The sequence below is a fragment of the Misgurnus anguillicaudatus genome, chromosome 15, assembly GCF_027580225.2.
Source record: "Misgurnus anguillicaudatus chromosome 15, ASM2758022v2, whole genome shotgun sequence".
In the NCBI taxonomy this organism is placed as follows: Eukaryota; Metazoa; Chordata; class Actinopteri; order Cypriniformes; family Cobitidae; genus Misgurnus; species Misgurnus anguillicaudatus.
In genome coordinates this window covers 31730693-31756446 of record NC_073351.2, presented here as the reverse complement: position 1 = coordinate 31756446, position 25754 = coordinate 31730693, and the positions used below count along the sequence as shown (strand labels likewise).

Below are 25754 nucleotides of genomic sequence, written 5' to 3'. Positions count from 1 at the left end.
GAGACTACATTACACCCTTGCGTTTACAAGTTAAAAGCGCATGCGTCCTTCAGTCAGTGTCAACGTGCTCTGGAGAGGTGTGTGTTTGTGTGTGAAACGCTCAACCATAGCTGCTCGGTTAAAATGAAAATACAATGAACACGTAATATGCCCTCCTTGTTTTAGACTCTGAGTAGTAAAAGAACAAGGTCAGAATCAGAGGACTCGCTGACATTACACCAAGCCAGAATGATAGCTGCAGGTCAGACGCAAGCCTTGTAGGTACGTGATAATCTCCGCTGTCGCGGCTTTCAGTTTGGTTCCCCTCGACGCAACTTCGGATTTCCTCAGGCGATGTGCAGAAAACATTCTTGAAATTGTAATATACATTTAGTTTAATTGCTAAACTAAAAGTAAACGAAATTTCAATGAATTTGAACGACGTGCACAGTAGTTTTACCACCCGCATAATGGAAAACAATGGGGCAAAATAAATGACTTTAGAGTTTCAAATGGCCAGTATTTTGTTATTCTTGACCCCATAGACATGGTCTTGTTGTCATTTTAATGTTTTTTTCAAGCTTTTTCTATCTGAACCACTAGTTTTAGCATTTAACCATGCTGAAAATTTTACTCACATATCTACCTTTTGCACATTTTATTTATGTTCAAAAGCTCTTTCTACAGTAGCTCTTTCTAATGGTATTTTTTCAAAATCCTTTTGCACATTTTATTTATGTTCAGTAGCTATTTCTAGCTCAAGCAAATCCACAAATTTATAAAAGGATTAATTATTTTTTACAAGGTCGTCTGTTGACTGCTAAATATAAAACCCCTTCAATATAGGAGTCGAGACATTATTTAACTCGAAGTCAACGAAAATCTAGCAAGACCAAAACATTTTACAGCTGATCACTGTCAAAAAAGTTCAGCGACGACGTCCCAACGATGACAGCAGCAATGACAGTGTTCTTAATATGACAAAGTAAGGGTTTTGTTTAATGCCATTGATGTTTTTTTTTTTTTAATCAGTGTACACCACTAGTCAACTAAATGAATATAACATGGCAAATATTAATGCACATTTATATATTGACTCAATAGATTTATAGCATTTTGAAAAAAAAACTTGTCATGGATTTATTGCATTTTGCGGAAAAATAATCAGTTTTTATAATAAATCTTTGAAAATCATAATATGGATTTGAATTTTAAATGTTATTATAACCTTAAGATGCTATATGTGAAAGTTTGTAACAGAAAATAGTGGTTTTCATCTTGTCACTTTCTTGGTATAGAAAACACATTTTTACCCAAACTCATCTAAATAAATTTATTGCGTTTTCGAACCAAACTCTTCATATATAGTATAAAAAATTATCCTTATAAATAGATTATAACTTATCATTACACAACACTCTAAAATGCTTGATTCTGATTGGCCAGCCACAACATTCCACGGTTCGTTCTTTTTAGATAACTACCGCTCAAAACTAACAACACACGGCTGCAAATAATTTTGACAGGTACATTTTAATATTACACAAAAAAATAAACGTAAATGTGTCTTTTAATAACATATCTATGACATTATGATTAAACCAAATGGTGTGTTTGTGACATTTGAACGTCTAGTCTTATCTAAAAAACTAAAGTAAATGGGTTTCCCTCACGGAAGGTCTGTATTTGATAAAAATGAGCAAAAAATATTTCAAATCAATATTTAATGTCCCTTACCTTACTTATGAGGTTTAAGGAATAGTCTACTCATTTTCAATATTAAAATATGTTATTACCTTAACTAAGAATTGTTGATACATCCCTCTATCATCTGTGTGCGTCCACGTAAGCGCTGGAACGCTTCGATAGCATTTAGCTTAGCCCCATTCATTCAATGGTACCAATCAGAGATAAAGTTAGACGTGACCAAACACATCAACGTTTTTCCTATTTAAGACGAGTAGTTATACGAGCAAGTTTGGTGGTACAAAATAAAACGTAGCGCTTTTCTAAGCGAATTTAAAAGAGGAACTATATTTTATGGCGTAATAGCACTTTTGGGAGTACTTCGACTCGGCGCAGTAACACCCTCCCTCTCCCATTATGAGAGTGAGAAGGGGAGCTGACTTTTCAGGCGAGTCGAAGTACTCCCAAAAGTGCTATTACGCCATAAAATATAGTTCCTCTTTTAAATCCGCTTAGAAAAGCGCTACGTTTTATTTTGTACCACCAAACTTGCTCGTATAACTACTCGTCTTAAATAGGAAAAACGTTGATGTGTTTGGTCACTTCTAACTTTATCTCTAAATGGTACCATTGAATGAATGGGGCTAAGCTAAATGCTATCGAAGCGTCGCAGCGCGCTCCAGCGCTTACGTGCACGCACACAGATGATAGAGGGATGTATCAACAATTCTTAGTTAAGGTAATAACATATTTTAATATTGAAAATGAGTAGACTATTCCTTTAATAGCTGTGTAATAAGCAGGATAATGTACAGGCAGCAGGTTGTTATCGCGAAATAATATTCTGCCTATACATTATCCCTCACATATAACAGTATATACAATTTGTTCCTCGACTATCAGATATTTATCAATTAATATGATGAATAACAGGCATCATGCTAAAGTACACATTCCTTTTATCTTACAAAATTATATAGGAGCAGGAGTTTTAGATTACATAAACAATTTGCTATAATAACCATAAACAGCTATGTAAAAAGCATAAAGAAATTATAGCAACAGTGCAAACTATTACATTAATATATTTTACAGCACCGGTACACGTATATGCTAAGGTACGATAGATGCCTGATGGTAATTTATGTGACGAAGGACCACAAAACCAGTCATAAATCGCACTGGTATATTTGTAACAATAGCCAACAATACATTGTATGGGTCAAAATTATAGTTTTTTATGCCAAGAATTGGGATATTAAGTACAGATCATATTCCATGAAGATATTTTTCAAAGTTCCTGCCGTAAATATATTAAAAATGTATTTATCATTAGTAATATGTCTTGCTAAAGACTTCATTTGGACAACTTTAAAGGGATTTTCTCAATATTTGCAGATTCCAGATTTCTTGATGTATCTCAGACAAATATTGTCCTATCCTAACAAACCGTACATCAATGGAAAGCTTATTATGATATGATATCTTAATATTAAAAATGTGCCCTAATGACTAGTTTTCTGTTTATGTTTGCGTATGTGACACAGTCAACTGTAAGCTACCAGATCCTCCTACGTGTGCTCACGGGCTCAGTGTCGTTCTCACAAACCCTGGAGAATGTCTACCAGTTTACCAGTGTGGTGAGCCTTTGCATAATACATTACACATACTGTACGCAGATACACATTTCTTTTTTATTGCATATGGTTTTAATGTATGTGTTTTTATTCTCTCAGTGTGCAAAAAGGATCTTTGCCCTACGACGGTCAAACCCTCCTGCCCCGCGTACAAGAGACTCTCGATTAAACAAACCGAGTGCTGCGATTCGTACGAATGCGTTTGCGATTGTCAAAGCGTTACCCGCACATGCCCACCAGGTTATATCACTAAAACCACTGCCAATGACTGTGACTGCGTAGAGGTCACCTGCGCACCTGATAAGGTTGGCACGATCACCTGCTCTTTTTGTGTGTTCCTGTATGTATTTTTGTTATTTGACCTTGGCAGTTCTACATGCTGACGATCGTACATCCGATCAGCGTGCGTTCGATCAGCGTGCGTCCGACTGTTTATATTTATAACCTACTGTGTGTGTTGTTTGTCTGTAGGTGTGTGTGGTGGACGCAGTGGTGTATCAGGTGGGCAGCCGGTGGGAAGAAAAGTGCAAAACATGTTCCTGCACGGAGCAGACAGACAGACAGACGGGTCTGCACGTCGCACAGTGTGTGGACCCCGTCTGCAACCAGATTTGTCCTCTAGTAGGTCAAGCAGTCAGGTTTGATTTAGATTTAATGGTTTGGTTGAGGTGTTTCTTTGTTTATGGATCATTATTGTGTTCACAGGGAACCACGTACTCGCATTCAGAAGGCGAATGCTGTGGTCACTGCCGCCCATCCAGTTGTGTTGAAGGAGGTCGTATGAGACAGGCAAGTGGGTGATTTTCACGAAATTCGTGTCCAGCATCAGAATTTTTTTTGCACATATAAGATTAAGGTCTGAATTTACTATAACCATTATTTTTAGAGGATTTAAAACATATTTCCTATAAAATTATTTACATTTTTTAGATTATCATTACCTACAAAGAACTTCTTCTTTGTATATTTTGAGACTTTTTGTCGTCTAATACTACACACCTATCTATTGACTTCAGGTGTGCGACGCTAATTTGTTAGATTATCATTACCGCAACATGATATTACATTAAATATATGCATTTACAAACTCATGTTTCGGTAATGAGAACTAAAAAGTTGTCTAGGTACTATGACAAACAAAATTTTTACTTTTATCTGGAGAAAAAATAAGAACTGCCTGTAGCCATCTTGAGTGTCACAGTCAATTATGTCCCTTCCTTTTTTTTGAAAATATTAGTTCCTTGAGGGCTTAAACAATGATTTTAAAAAATGTTGCGGAGGATGAAAAAATGTTATATTCCTTATAATTGTCTCTACATTTACCAATGATCACCAAATACCACATGTTTCTTCACTGTAAATGCTTATAGTATAACATGCACTGAAGCTTTTTATTTTTTGGATTTTTTAATTATAAATATTTCCATGTCAAAGAACCCAAATCCAGTCATGGACACGTTGCGGTAATGACAATTTTTCATTTAAATGTGGAAAAAGCAACAAAATTGGTTTGTATGATGTCATTTGAAATCATGTGCAAAATAGTACATGAAGAGATGTTTGTAATTTATTTTGATACCCCTACTTTGCATTTACTTTTTTTATCAAAATGTTTCATGACACCTCATAAGTCTAATTTCACGAGAATCGCCCAAGTGTGTTGTATTGTTTTCCTGGACTTGTGACCATGTCTGTGAAATCAAATGATCAAATTATGAGATTAGAAACAGCAAGGTTTGATTTTCACGTATATTTTATATGTCCATACAGATTGGAGATCAGTGGCTGTCTCCACACGACAGTTGTGTGTGGAGTGAATGTGTCCAGGTGAACGAGGAGGTGTTTATTCAGCACACAAATGTGTCTTGCAAACTTATGGACGCGCCAACCTGTCCATTGGGCACGGAGCTCCAATGCAACACTGTAGATGGCTGCTGCCCAAGCTGTCACTGTGGTACACGCAGAGTCTCTCGCATACACACACACGGCTCATTTATTACTCTCTTTATGATGTTTCTTTAAACATGTGCATGTTTTAATCTCTTTGCAGTTCAAATGGATGCCTGCGTACTGAACCAAACTCTTATTGCGGTATGAATGTCGAGTTAACATACAGAATACTAATGCGCAGACATTTTGGTGCATAACAGATTGACTTAGGGGTGTCTTACTGTGTGTAGGCTGGAGAACGATTGATGGTGGATGTGTGCACAAACTGCGAGTGTATGAGAGATAAGAAGAGTTATCGGCTCTCTTGCAGGAAGATGAGCTGCTCCCCCTGCTCAGAGGTAAAACCCTCACCGGGATGATTATTAAAGGGACAGATCACCCGAAAATGAAAATCCGCTATTATTTACGCAACCTCGCGTCGTGCCAAATCCATATGACTTTTATAACTTTTTTTATACAATCTATGCATACGACAGCCTATAATAATAACATGGGGCTGCAAAGCTTAATAAGAAAACAAAAACACAATGTTCAAGCCAGAGCTACACTTGAAATAAATCCTTTCATCGTGCTTCTATGGTGCTTGAGAGCCTATGATCACTATGCCTTTGGAGAAAAGGGCCTTTAAAGGGGACATTTCACAAGACTTTTTTAAGATAAAAAGGAAATCTCCCTTGAATACGTATGTGAAGTTCTAGTTCAAAATACCATATAGATAATTTCTTATAGCATGTTAAATTTGCCACTTTGTAGGTGTGAACAAAAATGTGCCGTTTTAGGTGTGTCGTTTAAAATGCAAATGAGCTGATCTCTGCACTAATGGCAGTACGGTGGTTGGAGAGTGCAGATTAAGGGGTGGTATCCCCTTCTGACATCACTAGGGGAGCCAAATTTCGATGACCTATTTTTTCACATGCTTGCAGAGAATAGTTTACCTAAACTAAATTACTGGGTTGATCTTTTTCACGTTTTCTAGGTTGACAGAAGCACTGGGACCCAATTATAGCATGAAAAAAGTCAGATTTTCATGATATGTCCCCTTTAACATCGTCTTCTGTGTTTCATAGACATAAATGCAAAACAATAATATGTTAATAACCATAAAATGTCAATTCTTTTGGTGATCTGTTCCTTTAAGGACTGTGTATAGAGAAATAGTCATGTACATAAATGTCTGTGTATTTATGTGTTATAGGGTTATACACTTGAGCCGATACCGGATGCTTGTTGCGGCCGCTGCGTACCAACCGCATGCAGCATCCGTTATCCTGGTGGACAGATGAAAACGCTGAAAGTAATAAACATGAGCACAAACAAACACACATGCACCGCCTAAGGCTCTTATAATGTTGCTTGAAATAAGCCATAAGGCTGTCAGTATTAACTAGTATGATCCTCATTGTGTGTGTCTGTGTGTGTGTGTTCAGGCGAATGAAACCCTTACAGATGGCTGCACAAAATATACATGTAGCGTGAATAGGAAAGGAGAACTGGTGTTGGAGACTCTGGTTACAGCCTGCCCTCCTTTTGATCGCAGTCGTTGTGTGGAGAACGCGGGTACGTACGGACAAACCTACTTAAAGGGCAACTATTGTCCGATTCACGATTTTACATTTCCTTTGGTGTGTAAGTGTGTATTAGTGCATATTAACAATATGCCAAAGGTACAAACACCAAAGTTAACGATGAAGCGAGTTATTGTTTCCAACGTAAATTTCTTTTCTTGGACTACAACAAACACATGGATTGTAGGCAACAGTTTACTTCCTGGGATTGATGATGTAGACAAGAACGACATTATCATAATTCCTCCCGCTTCAGACTCGGCCTGTAAGTTAACTCCTGTTAGCAACCAAATCTTTCAAACATGGTAAGCAGCGTCACATTTCCAGCTGACGTCAGAGGTATTCAGGCCATTCACAACACACAGATTAGCTGGCCAATCAGACACAGAGCTTTTCAAATCTGTGCATTTCAGGAAGAGACTAAAATGTACGGTATGTTTCAGGTAGTTTTTTTTAACCATAAACTACGCAAACACATTGTATTATACCAAATACACAAATTAACGTTGTTTTTAGCAATGAAATAGGTGCACTTTAAATTTACATTCATGCACATGGCAAGCGACTTACAGTCTTCCAGTTTTTAATCATTAGCTGCGCTCCCATTAAAGTTTTGCACTAAACTTTAGCGTTTTTTTCTAAATATTGACAAAAACTATTGCGAAATATTGCCGTTATTAATCAATGTTTTTCGACTAAAATGTAATTTTGTTGTCTCGCGATAAATCATTCTAAAAAAGACAGGTGTTTTCAACTTCATATAGCGCCGCATAGACCAATATGGTAATGACGTCAAAATAAGGCAAGAGCGACTCGAAAGCATAAAGAGCAGTCAACTCCCGAATCGCTCTCGAGGTATTTTGATGTCATGGGCTTGACGATTCTTGTGACGCCACATGAACTCGAACACACGTCTTTTGTCTTGTCCTCCGAACAAATATGCCACGCCATATTTAACCCTTTCCCCGCCATTGACAAGTTATCTCGTCAATTAAGAGAAAACATCTGCATGAAAAAAAAACGTGTTCCTGATGAGTTTTTGGGTAATCTGTGATCCTGTGATTATCCCGAGATGGCGCACTATCCAATTTATTAAAAAAAAAAACTGAAGCAAAACATTATTTATTAATTTTACACTGCATTTATTTTTTGATAATCGTTCGGAATCTGATCTCTGAACAAAATTCCTTTATTCTAAAAAAATATTTTTGAAGAAATACCCACATTTATAGTGTTTATATATAGTGTTTATATTTATAGTGTTTATAGAGTTTATAAGAAAGAAAAAAAATATAGATCGGATGAAACTTTTTTCCAGTTTTGTTCGTTTGTTTATTGTTTGTTTGAAAGCAGAGGGTCTGTTCTTTCATTTGATATATTTGTATGTTTATATATTTTTAGGAGAAAATTTTCCTTAACTTTTGTAAAAATCACAAAAAAAATGCTTGAAGACAACTTTTCCAAAAAAGCCTGGTGGGGAATGAGTTAAAGAATGATCATGTGACTTGTACACATGTCAGGTGACCTGTTTCCATTGCAGTTTTGCAATATATTACTATTTTGAATTGCTGAAAAACCACCTCACCCAAACATAAAAAACTTTTTTGCAAAATATGGGGGTTTATGCAAAATTGCAGTGTTTTCATTTGCCGCAATTTGAAAACGCTATTTCAATTTGCGCAATTTGAAGGGTAATGAGCCATGTTTCCATCGCCATGATTTTAAGGACATTTTGAAGTATCGCATAAGAAACGAGTGATGATAATGGCAAATTTCAAATAAAAATTCCTTAAATCACAAAACGTTTTTATGCTCGTTTTTTGACTTATGTGATAAAAAGTAAATGTGAATAATGGGAGATAGAAATGCATTTGCCAAATAAATTAGGACGTAGTGAACATTAAACCCACGGGACTGATCGTCTAGCTGTTTCCGCTGAAGTTGTCTTTTCCATATATGGGTCTCGACGTCATCTTTATGCCCTTGCTGCCAGTACCTGCATCAAAAATCCTGCATTCCTACTTTTGTGTACAGCATTTAGTTTGGCAATTACAAGCTGCACTGCCTATAAATTTATAACCTGCCAAATTGTTAATAAATGCAATCTTATCTCCATTTTTTAAGCATGCCTTGATTTATTTACTACTAATTACTAGGTAACGCTCAAACAACTTGATGCACCTAATTCGCATTTGTTTGTTTTTCTTTTATTGCAAATTTTAAAGATCGCTTCACGTTTGGATGGAAACCCAGCTATGGAAATGCAGCTACTATGTGTTTATCTGATCTGTTCATTCATAGTTAAAATTCAAACTATTGTGTGTCTTTCTTATAGGGTCAAATACGTCAGATTAGAGACACCTGCTGTGAGATGTGTAAGAGCACACAAACCACACTCAATCATGCTGTTTAGATGAAAAAAAGAACACATCCTGGCAGTCTAAACCTGACTATGTTTTCATGTGTATAGGTGCGGAGCCAGAATGCAGGAGGCGTGTGGGTCTCTTGAATTACATCAGAGTAGACGACTGCCAATCAGAAGAGAAGATAGAGCTCACTTACTGCGAGGTGAAATGATGCATTGATTTTCTTGCCCACAAAAGTGAGAGAAATATTGTGCACCTATGATATAGAAATATAATTGATGTCTTTCTTTCTTAAATCCACCACACAGGGGAAGTGTGATAGCAAGTCTATGTATTCTCTGGACAAGCACAATGTGGAAACGGAGTGTGCGTGTTGTTCGGCTACCGGCACCGTGCCCATGAACGTTTCCCTGCGCTGTGCTAACGGCACACAGACGCACCACCAGGTCCTCGCCGTCACCGGATGTGACTGTATGTCACGCAGCTGTCCTACAGACTGAGCACACACACAAGCTGATAAAACTTACATCAACCTGATAAACTGCTACAATGCTTTTTTTATATATGCATCTTCAGCAGGTATAACAATCGATTAAAAAGCACTTTACTCAACATTTCTGTTTATATAAACAAATTTCATACATAAACACTTAATTGGTATGTTGCAGATGCCGTCCATTTTTCTATGCAAGTATATTCATGAACAAAATTATGTGTGTTTGTAGTTTATGGGTGTTTCACTACAATAAAGAAAAAGCTTCATGAAATACTCGGCTTGGACCACTTGATGGTGCTGTAGATACTTGAACTGATTTGTGTGAGTGGTGATGTGTGTGGAGAATACTAATCAATCATTTAGCTGTGAAGGGTGTTAAAGGAGACAAATCATCAAATCTAAATCAAATGTGGCACGTTTAAAGACTTAACCACAATCTGCTCTGGCAAATGTAATTCCTCGGAATGAAATATTATGTTGTAGTCACAAGACATTTATTTTGAGATATCTGATATTTCTAGGCTTATCATACTGTTTATGATCACTGATGTAACCTCAACATGGCAAATATATTACTTCAAAGAACTAAATGATATAAAAACAATCATAATTTTGTTACACAATAATCAGATCGATTTGAAACTTAATTTAAGATGGCATCAGATTAACAATAACTGTAGAGGCATCTGTAAATCAAGGCAGAATTTTGTAAAACCGAATTGATGTGTTACAATGTCTTTAATGGTGTTTAATATGTTTTTTTTTATTGTAATTGCATTTTTTTTCTCCAATTCACACAAATCTCTAAGAAGAGTTACATGTAATTGGCATTAATTGTATATTCTTCTGTTGGTAGGTTATTAGTGATACTTAAAGGTATACGCCACCATTTTTCAATATTTTACTATGTTCTTACCTCAACTTAGATGAATTAATACATCCCTATCTTTATTCAATGCGTGCACTTAATCTTTGTACAGTGCGTCGTGAATGTGTTAGCTTTTAGCCTAGCCCCATTCATTCCTTAGGATCCAAACAGGGATGAATTTAGATGTAGGGATGTTTTCCCTATTTAAAGACTGTTACATGAGGAGTTACACGAGTAAGTATGGTGGCACAAAATAAAATGTGGCGATTTTTTAAACGGATAAAAATGAGAACTATATTGTATGGCGCAAGAGCACTTGGTTTGCTGCACTTCAACTTGGGTGCAGTAATATTGATGGAAGATTTAGCGAGAGGGGAAGTAGTCAGGAGTGATGATGTTACCGCGTGTTACTTTTAAATTATTACGTAATGCACATGTAATGCGTTACCCCCAACACTGTTCACAACGTCCTCTGCAAAGATGAAGTGCATGCATTGAAAAAAAAAAGATAGATATGTATTAATTTGTCTAAGATGAGGTAAGAACATAGTAAAATATTGAAAAACAGTGGTGTTTTCCTTTAATGTAGCTCAAATTACCAAGATGGCTAAAAAATGTGTGACTGGACCTACCCGTTTTCACCAAGATGCGTACAAATGACACGCAGTGTGATTATCGTGCAATAGATACGCCAAATTCCGATTTTGCGTGCATATGATACGCCAGTCCTTCCCATTCACTTACATGGCGAATCGTTTCGTGATGTTTTATTTATTGTTTTTTCATTTGTTTTCTGTTTTTTAAACCATTTTCGCTTGGGTTTAGGGTTAGATTTCACATTTGTTTAAGCAGGTTATTTAATATACAGGTTTCTCTATGTTTTTATCTATATTTAAGCCATGGTCGCTTGGAGTTGGGGTTAGAGTTGAGGTTTGGGTTAGGATGTCATTTTTATATAACAAAAAGTTGTTCTAACCCTAAACCCAAGCGAGAATGGTAAAAAAAAAAACAGAAAACAAATGAGAAAACAATAAATAAAACGTCACAAAACGATTCGCCATATAAGTGAACGGGAAGGACTGGCGTATCATATGCACGCAAAATCGGAATTTGGCGTATCTATTCCACGATAATCACACTGCGTGTCATTTGTACGCTTTTTGGTGAGAATGTGTTGGACTGGACAGTTGGTGGTTATTTGATATTTTAAATGGTTGTTTAGTGGTTATTTAAGACCTAAAATAAAAACTATTATTAGCCTACATTCACACTGCAGGCGAAAGTGGCCCAAATCAGACTTTTGCCCAAATGTGACTCATATCCAGGTTGGGATTTGCTGGGGAGGCTGGGGGATGTAAGACCCCCTGGTCTTTACATTCCTGCCTCTGACGAATATTGTAATTAATGGTCATCAAACGACCATAAACAGCTTTAAATAAAAATAATTTAATTTCAGTAAAACGCTGCCACAGAATAGTGCAAACAACAGTAAAAGTATTATTATTATTATTAGTGTCAGAGCTTCTGCTCCTGTGACAGGTGACAGCGCATCTAGATCCTTTTTTAATCTATTTGCCTAAATTCCAAATGTCGCCAAGTACTAATAGTCAATTTTAGCACGAAAAAAAGTTAAAGAATAAATGAAAAGGATTCTGAGCAGCATATCATTGTATTTCACAAGATCGTCGAAGAAATACGAAATATTACCATTGAGAATGAGACATTTAATAATGCCATTAATCCGTGTCATTGTCACGGATCTCCGCATTTTTCCTATACCACAGACTTTCTTTTCTGTGTCATTGTCAAGGATTCAACTGAAACTCAGTTACTCAACTGCTTTTCCTATTTTCAAACCATTGTCACTTCGGTTTAGAGTTAGATTTGGTGTTAGCTTTAGGATGTCACTTTAAGTATTGGTTGATTTATTTTTTATATTTTTAGATTTTTAAACCATTGTCGCCTGGTGTTAGGGTTAGAGTTGGATTTGGGTAGGGATGTCATTTTATGTAAATCTAACCCTAAACCGAAGCGACAATGGTAAGAAAATAGGACAAAACAGTTGAGTAACCAATCCGTGACAATGACACGGAAAATTAAGTCCGTGGTACGGCCACGGAAAAATGTGGAGATCCGTGACAATGACACGGATAAATGAGCAAAATATTCCGTGACTATACAACGGAAATCCGTGAGATCAGGTTGGCAGAAACTACCATGGATAGGATTGAGGGGAACTCCCAGGATGAAGTCTGATGTCCGTCATCAAAGCATTTTCTTAGTCTGATGTCTTGTCTAGTAGGCATATAGCCTATTTGTTGTTATATTGAGAGTATGTTGTGCATTGCATTTTTCCTATTAAATATTACGATTATAAACAAGTGTTTTTGCATGTCTAGTAAAAAGCATTGAAAATTCATTCTGGCATGTACAGTTCAGGTTCCGTAATTGTTTTATTAATTTCTGTAACGGAGGCCGTGAGAGCTGTGCAGTAAAAGTAAACCTTTCTCCCTGACCTCAAGAAGTGCTCTAGTGCCAGACGTTAGAGCTCATGGCCTTTAGCCTCCTTAAGAGTGCCCTACTCCCGGACCAAACTGGTTCGAGTCCCGCTCAGGTCGGGTGCGAGTAGGACAGGTTATATTTCTAGGCACATTTTATTTCAAAAAAAAAAATTGAACTAAGCATTAAGAACTGCAGTGTGAACTAAGCCTTAGTCAATGAACAACACTACAGTGAGTAAAATATGTACCCCAGCTGTCACTGGGGCAGTACCCAAAAAGGTCCTTACAGCATAGGTACATATGTGTATACATTTGGTACCAATATACCTTCGAGGCACCAATATGAATTAATATGAACTCTTTAGGTCCAAAAATTTACTTTTTTAAAGGGTACTGCCTTCAGCTGGAGTATCCGATCGTTTTTTTGCTGACAGTGTATGATTCACAGTTTTGACCTACAGCCACCTTTGCCCTCTAGGACCCTCTAGAACCGTATCCTTTCTAAAAGACTATTTTTAATAATATTGTGTCAGTTATTTAAGTTAGGAGCTGTTACATTGCTTTGTGTGTTTATGAATCTATCGCATGTTTGCTTCCCAATAATTAGACTTTTGAATGTAGTCTGCAGTCGAGTAGTTTGCGCGCTCGCGCGCAAGTGAGTGATACCCGCTGTGTGTGGGGGGGTGTCGGCTGTCACCCGTCTCGGGTGCACGCGCGTTGTGTCGGACTCTCGCTGGAAGTTTGTAAGTCTCGAGCGCACCACGGAATTAACGGCAGCGGCACGAGCGCATTAAGCTGCGCGGGACCGCGAGCGGATTGTCCATTATGTACCGTGAACGTTAACATGGCACTGAACAGGTCGACCACGACGGGTGAGTACTGACATTCCTGATAATGTGTGTGCGTGTTATTCCTCCAAAAGTGAAAAGCTTTATCTGCGCCCCTTGTTCAATTGCTATTGCGTGAAATTGGCTTGTTGCATTTTATCTTACTATTATTCACACATTTTATTATCTAGCTGTTGCGCACACGTGATTTATATGATCTCTGCGTCCGATGTCATGTAAACTGTACATTTTTGAATGGCTGCAAACTGTCTTTACGTTAATTGTAATGAAATCATTGAGGCGCGCGCCATTATTTGCCCCTTTGGACGGACCGTGGCACTTTAACACTCGTTTGTACTATTAAGCAATAAGTAAGTGTTTTAGAAATGTCTTTTTTTAGAAAACAACATGTGCTCCGTGTGTCGACGATTTGCTGGAGGGGGGTTTGTTATAATTAGCTGGGGCAATAAGCTGGGGCTATTTCAAGTGCCATCCGACGATACGCGTTAAACATTGATGTTACTCAATGTTCAATATATCGGAAGCAATGTAGCAGAATTGGTGAGAGAACAGTAATTGAAAATGATTCGAAGGAATAAAGCATTGGGAAGTAAATGCACAAATATACTGTGATGCATGCTTTGGTCAGATTGTGTTAAATGCGCTTAGAGTCATGAATCCCTGTGTTTGTTTACCTGGGGGCATGAGGCATATTTAAGTGACGCTTCAGTCAGGTGGGGTGTATATTTAAATAGACTAGAGGTGTACGTGCGCCTGTGTTTGACAGGTTTTAATTATGTCGCTGTCCACGGTGCTGAACGAAACGGAATGATGTTTTCTGTACTTTTAAATGGAAGCTCTCTCTCTCTTTATCTGTGCCTGTCTCTCTCTCCATCTCTCTTTCTTTTTTCTCTCTCTGTCTGTCTGTCTGTCTCTGACACACACACTGTCACACATTGTCACTCCTCTTTAATAGAGAACTGGAACGGGGCTCCAGAGCGCACGCGCGTCTCCGGCGCAAGGAGCGAGTCCTTTTCAATGCAAAGTGAGAAACTCCGCTGTCTTGCCCGTGAAATATCTGAACTTGGCCAGCAGGGCACTCCCAGCAACGGGCATGAAGCCAATGACATTGCCGAAGACACGGTGCGTGAAATCACTTTCAAGAGTTATTATGGAGTATTTTACCCAATTACGAGACAGGGGTTTTCAACCTTTACAGACCAAATTACTCTCCCAGGGCCACTTGATACAAAAATCAATTGTTACATGGTGAAACTTACATGAAAATATGATGTGGGTAGCATTTATATTCAAATTGTCATGAAGCCATCAATATACACTGATATATACAATGCCAAGTGTCCAGGATTAGTAAAAAAGCTAGTGCTAAAGTGAAATGCATTTTTTTTGTGTGTGTAGATAATTGTGTGAAAAGTTGCAATAATTTGCTGTCATTAAATTGCATAATGTATTTATCAGCATCTTGATATCGACATGATTGGTTATCAAAAAATGCATACCGGTTGAGTTGTATAATGCAGAGAAACCTCAAAAGAAACTTCTAAATCAGCAATACAGAAACCAAAGGGAAAGCCACACCATCAACAGTATAAGTCATTTTACTTGACCGTCAAAAAGCAGCAAAGTCAACAAATCTTTGAATATGAGAGGCAATATGAAAACCAAAATCATGGGTCTGTCCTCTTTGCTTGCTCAGAATTGCAATAAATCAAGAATATGGCCTTGGGAGACATTCAATTTCTTTGAAGTGTGTGACCCAGATCTTCAATTTTGGCAGAAACTTCCTGCCACGCAATAGAGAAGGATATTCAATTGCAGTGTAAAGCAGCAAACATTATGTCTACATCAGTATTTCCTAAACTCTTTGCCTTTATACATCAATAGCCCCAACACTAGGTCTCCAGGACCATTTTAAACAGTATATAATTAATGCCCATTTGTGTCTTTAGGAAGAACCAGGACCTGGGCCAGGAGGAGGGCTGTGTTTTGCTGATGGCCGGAGAAGAGTGGACTACGTACTTGTCTATCATTGCAAGAGACGACAGTCACAACATAGACCCTCTGTTGTTTCTAATGGTAACGTGCCATCTCAAAGCCCCACCCCCTCACGCAGGAGTACAAAAGAGGATATTACAGAAGCAGTGCTGGAGGCGGGCTTAGGGACGGGAACTGATGATGGACTGAAAGATAAAATCAGGGAAGAATTTGAGAGAGGACTTCAAGAAGAAGGCTTGGAGATTGAACGCGACAAAGAGGTGTGTGTGCTGTGAAAGAAATATTTCCTTACTGTATACTGCACAGTGTACACTTAAATATTGCATACTACTAAAAAAACCCCAGAAAGAATTATGCACCATTTCAAGCATAACATTTCCATATGGTTTCTTATTATCTAATTATCACATGACATTACATGAGTGATAAACCAGTTATTTTCAGTGTATGTACCCATTCATCTGTGTATTTCCTGGCAAAAACATGTTCATGTCATTTTCACGAGTCTTGAATACTCAAAGATGAGTGCAGTATAACAAAATCAAAGCAATGAAAAGATTCTCAAGGTGACCTTGGAACTTAAGAGACCCAGTTTAGCTGAAGCTAAAGCCCTCCCACACTAACAAAAGTCCATCTGGATTGGGTTCTCATTTTCAATAAATGCAGTAAATTCTAAAGCAAGTTAACACCTTCCCTAAAGCATGTTTTGTTTTCTTGTAAAACCACATCAGAAGCCACTGGCAAGATTTTTGCGACAGACAGCACTGTGGTTGTCAGACGAGATCATTGGTTCTGCCTGCATCATGGGTTTATTCTAAAGCAAGAACAGCTTAGTATTTCTGAATAGGAAAAGATTGGATGAGTCGTGCAGTTTTGCAAAAAAGGCTTGTATCGTGTCCTCATAAATCCAGATATCATTTGAATTTTTCTGCAGTCAAGAACAACTTAATAAAACGCATCTTTCAGTTGCTATGCTGAATGGTGGTATGAGTGAATTTCACATACAAATTTAAATTTAAAGTAAGATATGTTTTAGATTGTAATGTTATCATGACCAAAATTAATGCAGTATTAAACATTTCTTGATGCAGTTAAATCTTTAAGTTTTTACTTCAACTTTCTTGACTAGTGAGAATTGAGGAGTTGCTATAAATTATAAAAATTAAGCAACTTCAACTTTGTAATAGATTTGTAGCAACTTCTTACTAGTCAAGTTGAAATTAATTGTAAATTCAAGTTATTTCAACTTAAAAATTTAAGGGGCGGTTTCCCAGACAGGAGTTATCCTAGTCCCAGACTAAAATGCATGATTGAGTTGCCTTAATTTCAAAACACCTTGCACTGACATACACTCACATAGGAACACCATACTAATACTGTGTTTGATCCCCTTTTGCCTTCAGAACTGCCTTAATTCTACGTGGCATTGATTCAACAAGGTGCTGAAAGCATTCTTTAGAAATGTTGGCCCATATTGATAAGATAGCATCTTGCAGTTGATGGAAATTTGTGGGATGCACATTCAGGGCACGAAGCTCCCGTTCCACCACATCCCAAAGATGCTCTATTGGGTTGAGATCTGGTGACTGTGGGGGCCATTTTAGTACATTGAACTCATGATCAAGAAACCAATTTGAAATTATTTGAGCTTTGTTACATGTTGCATTATCCTGCTGGAAAGTAGCCATCAGAGGATGGGTACATGGTGTTCATAAAGGGATGGACATGGTCAGAAACAATCAGATCTGGCGCCAGACCATAACTAACAGGGGGGCGCGCGGCTTCCAACGGGGGGCATGCAATTAGCAACAATAACTTAACAAAACAAGGCATTAAAACAACAAATACATTGCAAGCACACACTCATACAACTGGTACAGCTTGTGCAAATTGTAGCCTCTTTTTCTTATTTGTAGTGGAGATGAGTGGTACCCGGTCGGGTCTTCTGCTGTTGTAGCCCATCCGCCTCAAGGTTGTGCGTGTTGTGGCTTCACAAATGCTTTGCTGCATACCTCGGTTAACGAGTGGTTATTTCAATCAAAGTTGCTCTTCTATCAGCTTGGATCAGTCTGCCCATTCTCCTCTGACCTCTAGCATCAACAAGGCATTTTCGCCCACAGGACTGCCGCATACTGGATGTTTTTCCCTTTTCACACCATTCTTTGTAAACCCTAGAAATGTTTGTGTGTGAAAATCCCAGTAATTGAGCAAACTGTGAAATACTCAGACCGGCCCATCTGGCACCAACAACCATGCCACTCTCAAAATTGCTTAAATCACCTTTCTTTCCCATTCTGACATTCAGTTTGGAGTTCAGGAGATTGCCTTGACCAGGACCACACCCCTAAATGCATTGAAGCATACTCGATTGCTCAACTACTCGAACGTTGCATCGGTGATCGATTACGAAAACGATGATCGTGTGGGTTTATTTTTTGTGATTATGGCTGCATTTGGATGTTTTGTTAGCATTACAAGCGTCTGTGGTAGTAAAGACTGGGTGCGTGTTCAACGTATGACATCAGTACCATTCATGATTAAAAAACAAACAAGTCAGTTTCCTACACACCCGTGCATCTGTTACCCGCCAATCTGCACAACGCTGTGAAGCCGAACACACATCACATCACTAAGGCACTATGGTTTAAAAGGATGCTGTGATTTTCGGATTCAGTTTTGGTAAAACAAAAACATAGTCAGTCAGGTGCAAAATGTTCAGCGCCATTCAAGTTCAATGCGTTATCATCTCATATTTAAACATCAAATGTCAAGAGATATCAGAGAGCCATACGAACATAACATACAGATCAGTTTGTGTTTATCAACCTTTTAGTTTCACCTCATTATGCAGCTATTCCTGTTGAAGGTTTCTGTTAAAAAACATTTTATTCATTAATAATCAAGTACATTGTAAAAAATGTCTGTAGAAGTTACAGTATTACTTGCAGCTGGTCTCCCGTAACTTACTGTAGATTTTACATTTTACTGGCACAGTTTGTTCAAAGTTAAATGAACATGAAACATTGTATCCTACAGTAAGTTACTGGCAACCAGCTGCATAATTACAGCTCATTTTTTACAGTGTATGTGTTCATTTTTCTGTCATAGTTTCTTCAAAATTAAGTTTTATTTGAGTGTTTTTAATAAAAAACATTTCAATTTTCACAATGATGCATACACCCCGCCCCTTTGATTGCCCCATACTCATTTTTTTTAGACCTATGGATTAATCGAAATGAAAAAATGACATACTATTATTTATTAGGGATGTGCATGTAAGTTTACATGACTTGTAAATCTGAGTTGATTCAACTAAAAAGGCAGCAGATTTTCAGCATGTGGATTGTGATTTCCACACACAGTTTTTATGAAAGATCTTATGTTTTTTTTCTAAGCAGGAAACAAAATGTTATACTGCTATTGCTTTACTAGTATATGAGTAAATGAATTTTAAACTTCAAAGACATTGTCCCTATGTTTTTGACTGAATTGCACTAAAATTGTGGTGTTTTTAAAGGAATAGTCTACTCATTTTCAATATTAAAATATGTTATTACCTTAACTAAGAATTGTTGATACATCCCTCTATCATCTGTGTGCGTGCATGTAAGCGCTGGAGCGCGCTGCGACGCTTCGATAGCATTTAGCTTAGCCCCATTCATTCAATGGTACCATTTAGAGATAAAGTTAGAAGTGACCAAACGCATCAACGTTTTTCCTATTTAAGACGAGTAGTTATACGAGCAAGTTTGGTGGTACAAAATAAAACGTAGCGCTTTCTAAGCGGATTTAAAAGAGGAGCTACATTTTATGGCGTAATAGCACTTTTGAGAGTACTTCGACTCGGCGCAGTAACACCCTCCCTCTCCCATTATGAGAGGGAGAAGGGGAGCGGACTTTTCAGGCGAGTCGAAGTACTCTCAAAAGTGCTATTACGCCATAAAATATAGTTCCTCTTTTAACTCCGCTTAGAAAAGCGCTACGTTTTATTTTGTACCACCAAACTTGCTCGTATAACTACTCGTCTTAAATAGGAAAAACGTTGATGTGTTTGGTCACTTCTAACTTTATCTCTAAATGGTAGCATTGAATGAATGGGGCTAAGCTAAATGCTATCGAAGCGTCGCAGCGCGCTCCAGCGCTTACGTGCACGCAGACAGATGATAGAGGGATGTATCAACAATTCTTAGTTAAGGTAATAACATAGTTTAATATTGAAAATGAGTAAAATGATTAGACTATTCCTTTAAATTAAAGACAGATGAGGAACATATCTAATGATGTAAATAGAAATGTGTGGATGTTTGGTTAGTGGTAGATCAGGTCTATTATACTGGTGTGGATTAAATTTGAGTGCTGCTGTCTGCAGGCAAAAGAAAGATTACGGTTGATCCTCATAACCAGAGGTGTTTGTGTGTCACTCATCCACACTGAATAAGACCACTTTTGCACTGTTACAGCTGCTTCTTATAGTGTGTGTGTGTGTGTGTGTGTGTGTGTGTGTGTGTGTGTGTGTGTGTGTGTGTGTGTGCGTGCGGGCGTGCGTGTGTGTGCGTGTGCACTTTTGATTGTATTAATCAAGACAACTAAATCACCTGGAAATAGATTGTTCAGATCCTTCCTGTAAATTGCAAACTGTATTATCCAATGGTGCTTTGATTTATGGCCTCTCTCTTATCTCTCGCTTTCTCTCTTTCTCTCCCCTTTCTATCTTTTTGTTGATCTCTTTCTCAAGGTGAGAACAGTCAGGTTTACCCGCCTGCACGTTCCCTGGTCTGTTCTCAGTCGTGAAGCAGAACTTCTAAAGATCAGAGTCCCGACTAAAAAGGTGCGTTTTATCTTTTCTTAAGTCTCTTTTTCCACAATCAAATTAAAAGATATGTCAGACCCATGGTGGGTTGGGTGAGTTTGGGGAACAGATAAAAATGGACGTTAGTTTTGCAATTGTGTTTGGGGGATGCAGAAATGACAAGAACTTGCCCAAACTCCGTCAACTGGCACAGCCCATTAGTGTCATGTTTTGGTGTTAAGAGCTTTGGCCCATCATGGCCTTTGTAAGTGCACTCATTTGGCATGGCCTTTGAGCAGTAGTGATGCCAAAAGTCAATTCCTAAATGAGATCTGATTACAAGGCGATTACTTGGAAATTGTTTTCGAATTCATACAGTAACAGATTCATTTTGTTTTCACATAAGTTGAGCAACATCCTGAATGATTTGTCTCTTGAGGATGGGAGTTGTATTGAATTATATAATCTGATAATGGTGGATTAGCTATTGAGACATACAGACCCACATCTTAAATGTGCTTCCGACTGCACTCAAAACAAGATATGTCATGTGTCACATTTGTCCGACCCTGGCTTGAACCTCACCGTGTCTTTTCTCTCTAAAGCTTTGGATATAAATGGATTAATGTCTGTTTAATTTCAGTTGCACTGTGGTTGTTTTCCAGACGTATCGGTTGAAAGAAAAAACGGGGCTTGGGGGGATTATAAGCTCATTTTGGGCAAAGATCAATCAGCCGTTCCAGCCAGGCGTAGCGGATCCCCAAAACCCACGCGTACGTGTCCTATCACAACCGTTCAGAAGAGACAAGCTACACCTGTGAGTGCCAGACTATTACTGTATGACAACACAATTATCAAGCCAAATCTTCAGCCTAACTGGTTTGCTGGTTTTGCAGATTTGATATAAAGTCCAAAAGCGGCTTGTTCAGCAATGCAATAAGAGGTCGAATTGTGAGTACTACTTATAATTCAATAAAGCTTGTTTACACACATCAATAAATATATAGCAAACACAGATTTTACTTCTATATTAAATGAAGTAATCTTGGATGATTTTTTTATTCTGAGCTCATTGCAATGCATTCCCTGTTATTCTTCGCTTAGTATGCTGTATGCATTTGACCATAAAAATATCACCAAGGCGGCAATGTAGTAATTTTCTTAAAAGCCTTCGACGTCAAGAGCACACTTATATGCTAAAAGGCTGTCTTTTTGTTGGCTGCTTTTATGTGCATGTTATTATGCTTAGATTTTTTTTCTGTTGTGCTTGTTGCTTTTGCAGGTTTATGAAATTCTAAGGCGAACAGCTTGTACACAGTCCTGTCAAACTATGGGTATGTATCTGAGAATGCAAATGCATCAAACTGTACAGTTTTCATGGTATGTGACTGGAGAGAGTAATAAACAAATAAACAAAGGAACAAGACTATGACATCTGTACATTTTTATTGTATTGTTAACTTTTTATATTTGAGTAAATTCTCTCTATTCATCGCTTTCTCAGGTATTCCATCATTGTTAGCTAAAGGGGTCTATGATGCTGCCTTCCCTCTACATGATGTAAGTTTTGAATTTAAACCTGCATGAGTGATAATAGAAATTAAATGTTGTAAATAAGGAATAAATGTACAGTATGAGCTCTGTTTCTTACTATTGAAGGGAGACTTTGACAGCTCACAAGATAAAGAGCATCCCAATGACAGACAGGTGAGTACTGTACTCTTTGTGTCACATGATCATTTATTCGATTGATAAAGCTTCTTCATTAGAGATGCACTCACCTAAAGGATTACTAGGAACACCTGTTCAGTTTTCTTGGCACACTTTAGGCCCCTTAGTCCCAATGGGGCATCATTTAAATGCCACGGCCTACCTGAGCATTGTTTCTGACCATGTCCATCCCTTTATGACCACCATGTACTCATCCTCTGATGGCTACTTTCAGCAGGATAATGCACCATGTCACAAAGCTCGAATAATTTCAAATCGGTTTCTTGAACGTGACAATGAGTTCACTGTACTACAATGGACCCCACAGTCACCAGATCTCAACCCAAAAGAGTGTCTTTGGGATGTGGTGGAACGGGAGCTTCGTGCCCTGGATGTGCATTCCACAAATCTCTCAACTGCAAGATGCTATCTAATCAATATGAGCCAACATTTCTAAAGAATGCTTTCAGCACCTTCTTGAATTAGTGCCATGTAGAATTAAGGCAGTTCTGAAAGCCAAAGGGGGTCAAACACAGTATTAGTGTGGTGTTCCTAATAATCCTTTAGGTGAGTGTATGTGTATCTCTGTATGAAGAAAAACTGATGGGTTAATGAGTGTTATGTGTTTGCATTGCAGATGTTGCATGAGGAGTGGGCCAATTATGGTGTTTTCTTCAAATACCAACCAATGGACCTTATCAGGTCTCTTTCATCTTTTTTTATGTAAAGCTGCTTTGAAACAATGCAACATTATAAAAAACACTATCCCCGGTTTCACAGACATGGCTTAAGGCTAGTTCTAGACTGAAGATAACTTGCACTGACAGATCTTAAAATATGCCAGTGCCATTTGTTTCTCTCAATATGCACGCCAGTAACATGCTTTTCATAAGGCAGGTTTATAAAAGATGCTTAAGCATCTTAATTTAACTAAGGCCTAGTCCTGGATTTAGCTTAGCCTTTTCTGTGAAACCAGGCCTATAGCTGTTTAAAAGATTTGTTGTTTCAATTTAAAAAAGTAAGTGTTCGTGCTGCCTTAAAATTCTGAGTTGATGCAATTTAGTTAACACAAAAAAGTTGAATTGAATTAACTAAAAAACCCACTTAATTTAAGTTGAAACAAAAAATTATTTCTTAATATATTTTACTTGAGGTATCAGATACAGTATGACCTATAAGCATGCATCAGTTAGTATTGATCATACACTCTCAACCCAAAATCATACATTTTGAGTTGTTTTAACCCATGGTTGGGTCAAATATGGAAAAACCCAATTGTTGGGTTATAAAAAAAAACTATGCTGGGTTGTGTTACCCAATAATTGGTTAAAACAACCCAACATTTAAAGTCTATTAAATTGAGAAAAATCCTGGAAAGTTTTACTTAAAAAAGTAATTTCTTCTCGACTGAACAAAGAAAGACATTAACATTTTGGATGACATGGGGGTGATTACATTATTAGGATTTTTTAAGAAGGTGGAATATTCCTTTAACTTGTAGTTACATTAATCTTTAATTAAGTATGTCAATGAATATTATGTAATTATTTATTTTTTACCATTTCAAATGTGTGCCTGCCTTGTAACCGTTTACTTGTGTTCAACAGGAAGTACTTTGGGGAAAAAATTGGCTTGTATTTTGCCTGGTTGGGTGTTTACACACAGCTGCTAATTCCAGCTTCGGCTTTAGGAGTCGCAGTATTTCTGTATGGATGCTTTACCGTAGACACCAATGTGCCCAGGTAAACACATACACACACATATCCCACACGCTTGGTTGTTTTAATCCACAAACCGCATAGTTGGGTTAATTTCAACCCTAATCCCTGCGTAAAAAACAGCATACCAGCAAGACCAGCATATGTTGCGTTGTGGGAATTCTGCTGGTCAATCTGTTTTTTCAGCAGGGATGCTAAGTTATTTAAACTCAAAGGTGGGTAACAACAACCCAGCACAGGGTTATTAATAACCCAGTTGGGTTTGTCCATATTTTACCCAACTATGGGTTAAAACAACCCATCATTTTATTATTAGAGTGTGTAAGCTAAAGTAGTGAAGAACGTTCACAGGCACAATGTTGTTATATTAAGACATTGATATTTTTCTTGTAATATGTTAGTCCTACTCCTTGTAAAATCTGTACACACCGAAGCAAATTATGGAAAATATTAAAATGTTAACTATTTCACTTCCATACAGTTCTTAAAGGGATAAAAAACAAATATTGTGTCAACAGTCCTGTGGAAGATTTTCAATTCAAAACTACATTTGTGTGTACATTTTTGTGTGAACATAGTATTTAGATTCAAGATTGGTTTGCTAGTAGAAAGATGCAAGGTTGTTTTGCCATTTCTGTCTGTTAACCAGCACAGCTCAGCCTATACATATCCATAGGTCTCTGTTACAAGAATGCAATGTATGCAGGGTTTTAAACGTAGCATAGCCTATACATAGTTTCTAAGAGTGCAATGTATGGCTGTAACGTGAAGGCCAGCTCTGCCTATACATAGTTTTCTATTCAGATACAAACTATGCAACATAGGCAAGGCCTGAATGTATACATGGGAAGAAAATCCAAATATGGGTAACTGAGACTACTACAGTTAAAAATGTTTAGACTGACATATGCAAAGAATGAAGAAACAACAGCTGTTGAACATTAAACATGTTTAAAAGTAGCATATAGGCCTGGATACAACATCCAGGAGAACTGTACCCTTACGAAATATTGCAGTATATTGGAAAATAAAATGCAATATATCAGGCAATATATGCCCATATATCGGATTTAACATTTATATTTTCCAATATATTGCAATATATGCATAGACCATACATGATAGATAGATAAATAGATAGATAGATAGATAGATAGATAGATAGATAGATAGATAGATAGATAGATAGATAGATAGATAGATAGATAGATAGATAGATAGATAGATAGATAGATAGATAGATAGATAGATAGATAGATAGATAGATAGACATATATTTCATGTATATATTTTCCATATAATTTTACATATATTTAAAATGTATTCCACAATATATTGAACACATATCTGCATATATTTTATGTATATATTTTTTATGTAATTTTCCATATATTTGAAATATATTCTACCATATACACATACATGTGACACTATATCTGTACATATATTGGTAATACATTTTTATGGAGGACCACAGAAGTCATGCAAAATGTAATAAAGAACTTTACCTGGACAATAAAAATAGCAAATAATAGATTTGTTAAAAATTTCATTAATGAATCTATAAATAAATAGATAAAGTAAAAAAAAATCATTATGAAACATTTTATTAGGCAATAAAAAGTGAGATTATAAAAATAACGTAG

At 37.3% G+C, this 25754-nt stretch overlaps 2 protein-coding genes and 1 long non-coding RNA gene across 4 annotated transcripts in view; 2 read left to right on the top strand and 1 right to left on the bottom strand.

Moving 5' to 3' along the window:
* Nucleotides 1–9950, top strand: part of vwf (von Willebrand factor) — a 51155-nt gene extending 41205 nt beyond the window's left edge. The window contains exons 41-52 of the mRNA XM_073853785.1: nt 3201–3305; nt 3402–3607; nt 3774–3923; nt 4008–4091; nt 5073–5256; nt 5353–5393; nt 5483–5590; nt 6448–6546; nt 6680–6812; nt 9157–9192; nt 9288–9385; nt 9492–9950. Coding sequence (XP_073709886.1) covers nt 3201–3305; nt 3402–3607; nt 3774–3923; nt 4008–4091; nt 5073–5256; nt 5353–5393; nt 5483–5590; nt 6448–6546; nt 6680–6812; nt 9157–9192; nt 9288–9385; nt 9492–9683 — 1436 coding nt within the window. The 3' untranslated portion in view covers nt 9684–9950. The remainder of the gene's footprint in view (nt 1–3200; nt 3306–3401; nt 3608–3773; nt 3924–4007; nt 4092–5072; nt 5257–5352; nt 5394–5482; nt 5591–6447; nt 6547–6679; nt 6813–9156; nt 9193–9287; nt 9386–9491) is intronic.
* LOC129419540 (uncharacterized) overlaps nt 1–25754 on the bottom strand; it is an 88730-nt gene that overhangs the window by 31171 nt on the left and 31805 nt on the right. The gene's annotated exons all lie outside the window — the stretch shown is intronic.
* The window catches only part of ano2a (anoctamin 2a), a 35103-nt gene continuing 23018 nt past the window's right edge, over nt 13670–25754 (top strand). The window contains exons 1-11 of the mRNA XM_073853782.1: nt 13670–13920; nt 14852–15018; nt 15846–16151; nt 20627–20719; nt 21346–21497; nt 21577–21631; nt 21963–22014; nt 22185–22240; nt 22340–22387; nt 23028–23092; nt 23998–24132. Of these exons, the coding sequence (XP_073709883.1) occupies nt 13893–13920; nt 14852–15018; nt 15846–16151; nt 20627–20719; nt 21346–21497; nt 21577–21631; nt 21963–22014; nt 22185–22240; nt 22340–22387; nt 23028–23092; nt 23998–24132 (1157 nt within the window). The 5' untranslated portion in view covers nt 13670–13892. The remainder of the gene's footprint in view (nt 13921–14851; nt 15019–15845; nt 16152–20626; nt 20720–21345; nt 21498–21576; nt 21632–21962; nt 22015–22184; nt 22241–22339; nt 22388–23027; nt 23093–23997; nt 24133–25754) is intronic.